This window comes from Didymella exigua (genome assembly GCF_010094145.1).
Source record: "Didymella exigua CBS 183.55 unplaced genomic scaffold M421scaffold_74, whole genome shotgun sequence".
Classification (NCBI taxonomy): domain Eukaryota; kingdom Fungi; phylum Ascomycota; class Dothideomycetes; order Pleosporales; family Didymellaceae; genus Didymella; species Didymella exigua.
Window position 1 is genome coordinate 7296 of NW_022984848.1, and position 5758 is coordinate 13053.

The following is a 5758-nucleotide window of genomic DNA, read 5'->3' on the forward strand; positions in this document are numbered from 1 at the left end:
GGCAACACCACCTCCCAGGCCTCTGCGGCTGCCTTCCTCCGGAGCTGGCGCACACAAGGCTCACCCTTTGCGCACGAGTCTGTGGAGAATCGCCCGCCCGCTTCCTCGCGCAGCCGCTGGTCGCTGTCGCAGAAGAGCAGCACCTCGACGGTGCCAGAGAGCGCGCTTGCCTCGGCCTGGAGCCTGTGCGATCGCTACGAGCAGGACCTGGATGTCATCCATATCAAGTACCGCTGGGCCATGGCTTTCCTCGGCAAGGCCTACACCGAGAGGATGGACCAGATTAAGGAGCAAGACGTCGCCCGCAGCAGGGATGCTAAGAACCGAGGCGGCAGGGGCAAGGTCAGCTCTGAGGCTATGGATGCCCTGCTGCTATCCGTCACCGCCACGTCGGACCGTCAGCAGCGACAGCGATTCAAGAGGCGGCTGCACCAGGCGCTTCGCTGGTACGAAGCAGCCAAGCAGCTGGGCTGGGGCATGCTCTGTCTGATGCCGCACGATGTCATCACCAACTCGTGGGTGGAGAACGATCTTCGCATCCGATACTGGCACATCTGGCTGGAGCTCGTAGTCAAGGTAAACCCTGGTGCTCACAAGGCGAGCAGAGCATTAGACGAGTGGCTGGGCTCAGAGGGCATCTCTGGCGGCTCTATTAGCGAAAAAGCAACGCTCTCAATTGAGGCAAGCGCGCCGGCGCCTGCGACGCAGGTGGAAGAGATAGAAGACAGCGAGCTGGAAGAGAGTGGAGATGGCAACAACAATAGCGTGGAGCCTACGCCCTCCCAAAGGACTGCAAAGAGCCCTGCCGCCGCCCGTGCAATGCGCCAGCTTACCCTACTTGAGCTCTTTAAGCCTTTTGCAGGCACATAGCGTGCTGTAATCAATTGCTCTGTGCTGTGCATTTCATGTGTTACCTTCTTCTGTTAGTTAACTTAGTGTTAACTACAGTGTTGTTATTCTGTATTCTGCTGCAGTTATTGTCCACGCTAGCACAACCCTAACTATGAACATCAAACCCTACCCCTATTAACCACGCAGCTGATTTTGCTACAACTTGCACAGGTAATACAGGTTAGTGCTACAAATTATACGTCCAAGTTTAAAGCAGATTAAGTCTGTTGTTGCAGAACAACTATAGTTAGGAGGAAAACTAACTGTACCCTGTGATGAGATATCCGCGCAAAACCTGTAGCCCTAGTCCCTAACAAATTTGCAACCCTAAATCAACCATAGGTACGGTTGGTTTACCCATCTTGGATAGAATCTAGGGCACTTGACCTGCTGTCTGCTCGCCGCAAAACAGCAGCTCCTCCACCAGTATTCGCTTGGCCTCAGCCTGCATACCGTGCACCATGCCGCGGAACTAGGCCATAGTGAAGTGCAAGTTCTTGTACAGCAGCTCATCCTTCCCCATCCACTCGACGTGGCCGTGCGACGTGGTGTTGTAGTGCACCTTCAGCCTGTACGTGCGCAAGTCGAGCATCCATTGCATTGGGCTGTGGCTCCCTCGCACCATGAATCTGTCCATCATCTGCTGCACGAACTCCAAGCAGCCTTTTGGTTGACGCTGACTGGGGGAACTGCTGCCGCTATCGCTCCCCCTGTACGCGCTGTTGTTGTCAAACGCCTGCTCTTTAAACAGCTTGGACAGCTCCAGTGCGTGCTGCACGACCAAGAAATGGCTGATTTTGATCACAGACAACAAGATTGGCAGGTACAGCTTGGGGCCCTTCCAGCCGTCCTCTTTGACGCCGAGCACAGCTAACGCGCACACCAACGCGCAGTCGTACTCCTTGCGGCGGATGGTCTGTTAGAGCAGCGCGATGCAAAAGTCTAAGCACGCTTTTTTAATCAGTCTTAGCTTCGCGTGCTTAGGCTTATTTTTGCATTTAGACGTGTTCTGCTTGTTGTTAAGCTTATTAATCATCATCTTGTCCTCCTCTTCCTCCCTGTCCTTGTCCTGGTCCCTGTCCACTATCTCTATATCTGCCCCGCCTACGTCTCTCTCTGCCTGCTCCATTAATGCCTCCCACGCCTCGCGCTGCTGCTGTGTGAAGCAGTACTTGGGGCTGTTCTAACAGTGCTCCCTCTGCGTCCATGCAAAAAACATCAGTATCTGCTTCTACAGGCGTGACCGCTCTTTGATCAACTTGTCATCTATGTACGCCTGTAGCAGCGTGTACCTAGTCTAGTGCTTCTCTGTACGAATGGCCTCTATGCGCATAAATATGCCTGTCCGCTTGATGACCAACGTCTGGCTCACGCAGGCCAGTCCATCCATCGCGCTCCAAATCGCAGCCTCAACAGGCTCCTCATCTTTCTCTAGGTCTATGTTGGGCTCCTCAATGCTCGCCAGCAATTTAGGACAATCTAGTTTGTTTAAGTACAGCAGCCACCCAGTCTGCTCCAGCCATAGAGCCGCCTTGTCCTTCTCCCTGTCTTTGATTGTTGTCTTCACTTAGTCCTCAACGTTGGCCTACGTCTTGGCCATCTCCTCGCCCACGCGCGCCCACGCCACCTCGCCCTTAACAGGGACAGGTTGCAGACCACTGTCTAGGTTGTGACACACCTTAAAGTATTATAATCTGTGCCAACTGCTAAACAGTTGTTGGCAGTATACACGCTTGCAGCCATCTTTAAGCTGGGCCTGTAACGTCTTTGCCTAGGTCTGGCTAGGGCGTCTGCATTTCTTTCTAGCTAACTACCTATGTGTTATACGCCAATGTTCTTTCAGCGTCTTTAGGCTGCGGAACACTAGTTGGCATGTCTCTAGTTTAAGTTAACACAGTAGCCTGTTGTTGAATACAGGCAGCTGGGGGATTGCCTGCACGCTGTTGCTGGGTATCTCCAACTCTGTGGGGTACTGTAGCAAGCCTGCCCACTGACGTACAGCTTCTCTAACTGCTTTGACGCTTTTAAGTGACTTCTTGTGCTGTTTGTGCAAGTGGCTCTCAATCTAATCTAGCTATACTGCGTATCAGCACGCTCTGCACACCACGACCTGGTACTCAGTCAAGTGCTCAAAATACAGATTCTTAACTTCTTCTGCCAACATGTTAGTGGCTTAGTTCTTGCTTAATCTAACACTGCAGTTGCTGTTCTTATTGCTAGGTTATGTTAAGTTTCACACCCTAGCCTCTGCGTCAGCTTATAATGTACAGACTAATCTCTATTTAGGCTGTTACCCTGGTCTAGGGGCTTAGCACAACATAACTGCTTCTTCTTTCCCCTCCTCTTCAACGTCAACAAACAAACATGTCGCTATCTAATCTGCTGTGGATCTCCGCGCTGGAAGATGCCGCCAAGCAATTCGATGGCGGGCCTCGGAGCTTCCCCTTGGCCAGCGAGTCTAGCTTTGCCCACAGGCTCGCATACGACCCGCCGAACCTGGACTACCAAAAGCTGTTCTAGAGCAGGGCGACTGTCTCAAACTCGCAGCGTAATGCTCTACTCCGCCTGCACAGCGCAGGCTGGCTAGTTCCAGACAAGACGAGTGTCTGCAAGCCTGTCTTTGTCGCCCACTCTGTGCTGTTGGTGATATGGCTGTTGAGGGAGACGCTCGCCGAAAGCGCGTTGCCTGCTGATACGTGGGCGCGGCTGGTCTCTGCAGCGCAGGACCTTGCTGACAGCGTGAGCGACAGCTTTCAAACAGAACCCCCTTCAGCGCAGCAGCCCCACAACTCCCCACCGCGGTTGACAAAGCGCGCTGCTGCGTTGAGTTCGGCGCTGCTGTCGAAGCGTCTCCAGCTAGCCACCAAGCCTCTCAGCCTAACAACGCCGCAGCTGTCAAGGTCAAACGAGTCTGACAGGTTGGAGGAGCCTGAGCCTGAGGAGCCTGTCTGTGAACAGATCAGCCAGGAGGAACCCGCCCAGATCACGACCATCACCAACAAAAATCGCCGTGCTGAGCGAGAGCGCGCCAAGAAGCTGGAGCTCATGCGAGCGCAGAAGAAGCAGGACCTTGGATTGGTACTGCCGCCTGAGTTGGCATCTCGTAGGGAACACGGTGCCTATGCCTCCATCTCGCGCCAGGACGAGCCGTTCATTTCATGGATCCTCAAGCAGCCAGTGGACGACGACGACAACCTGTACAGCAGCGCCACAGCGCCTTACCTGACAGCTTCTGGCATGCTTGACAAGGCCCGCTCCATTGGCAATGCTGCTTCCCAGGTCTCAGCTGCTGCCTTCCTGCGAAGCTGGCGTATGCAAGGATCGCCTTTTGCGCAGGAGCCTGGGGAAACCCGCCCGCCCGCTTCCTCCCGCAGCCGCTGGCAGCTGTCGCAGAAGAGCAGCGCCTCGACGGTGCTCCAGAGCGCGCTCGCCTCCGCCTGGAGCCTGTGCGATCGCTACGAGCAGGAGCTGGACATCATCCACATCAAGTACCGCTGGGCCATGGCTTTCCTTGGCAAGGCCTACACTGAGAAGATCAACCAGATCCAGGCGCAGGACGCGGCGAGGCTGAACAACAAGGGCAACAACTAATACGGCAAGGGCAAGGTCAGCTCCAAGGCCATGGACGCCCTGCTGCTGTCTGTCACCGCCGCTTCAGGGCCTGAGCAGCGACAGCGGTTCAAGAGGCGGCTGCACCAGGCGCTCCGCTGGTACGAAGCAGCCAAGCAGCTGGGCTGGGGCATGCTCTGCCTGATGCCGCACGACATCATCACCAACTCGTAGGTCAAAAACAATCTTCGCATTCGCTTCTGGCACATCTAGCTTAAGTTGGTTGTGAAGGTAAATCTAGTCGCTCACAAGGCTAGCGGAGCATTAGACGACTGGCTTGGCTTGGAGGGCATCTCTAGTGGCTCTATTAGTGGGAAGGCAACACTGTCTATTAAGGCAAACTTGCTGGCACCTGTGACGCAAGTGGAGGAGATTAAAGACAGCGAGGTGGAGGACAGCAAAGGCGGCAGGGACAAGGATGACGTTGAGCCTGCGCCTGCCTAGAAGACAGCGAAAAGCCCTGCGCCCATCTGCCTGATGCGCCAACTTACTTTGCTTGAGCTGTGTAAGCCTTTTCAAGGCAAATAGCGTACTATAATTTTTTATTCTGTGCTGTGTAGTGAGTGTGTTTACTTCTTGTGTTGGTGTTTGCAGAGTTGTTCTGTTGTAGTGATGTAGCGTGGCCCTAGTCCTCCACGCACTAGCCTAACCCTAACTAACCCTAACTACAAGCACCAACCCCAACACCACCAACCAAGTAGACAATAATGCTAGGGGTTGCATGGATAACAAAGTTGAGTGCTGTGAGAGCGTTGTCCACGTTTCAGCTTAGACAGACTTGAAAATAGAATTCTAGTGTACAACTGAATAGTATTCCAGCGTACGTTGTGACTGAAAATACGCTAGTGTCCTATAGCTGTTGTCACTAACAAAACCAAAGCTGTAACTCCAGTGAAGGTACACTGCAACTACCCATTTAGGATAGAAACATGCCTATTGCCTGCACGTCCAAGTTGTCACTCTTCTGCTTCATCATCTGCTCAACCTCGCCCTGCTCTACCAACACTACTGAATCCACCCTTTCGCCAGCTCGCCCCCCACGCCCACTCTCCTGCGCGTAGTCGATCATGCTCCACGGCATCCTCACGTGCAGTATGAACACGATCCTGGGGAAGTCTACCCCTGTGCCTAGCGCTGACGTCGCTGTCATCAGCCCTCCTTCTATCAACCACTGCTTCACTTAGTCCTCACGGTCGGGCACGTCGGCGTGATAGCACCCACACCCCAGCACCTCAGCTAGCTCTTCACACTGCTGCTT

The 5758-nt window shown here is 54.0% G+C and overlaps 2 protein-coding genes across 2 annotated transcripts in view; both read left to right on the plus strand.

Annotated features, from left to right (window-relative positions):
• M421DRAFT_78412 (uncharacterized protein) overlaps positions 1-4482 on the plus strand; it is a gene marked incomplete at both ends in the record, with an annotated part of 5446 nt that extends 964 nt beyond the window's left edge. Inside the window, one exon of the mRNA XM_033597402.1 lies at positions 3855-4482. Within this exon, the coding sequence (XP_033442634.1) occupies positions 3855-4482 (628 nt within the window). The remainder of the gene's footprint in view (positions 1-3854) is intronic.
• Positions 4483-4512: 30 nt separating this feature from the next.
• On the plus strand, positions 4513-4944 carry M421DRAFT_10598 (uncharacterized protein; the record flags this gene model as incomplete). Its single annotated transcript, XM_033587111.1, has 2 exons — positions 4513-4670; positions 4758-4944. 2 exons carry the CDS (start codon positions 4513-4515, stop codon positions 4942-4944), a joined length of 345 nt encoding a protein of 114 aa, XP_033442635.1.
• Between the last annotated feature and the right edge of the window lie 814 nt (positions 4945-5758).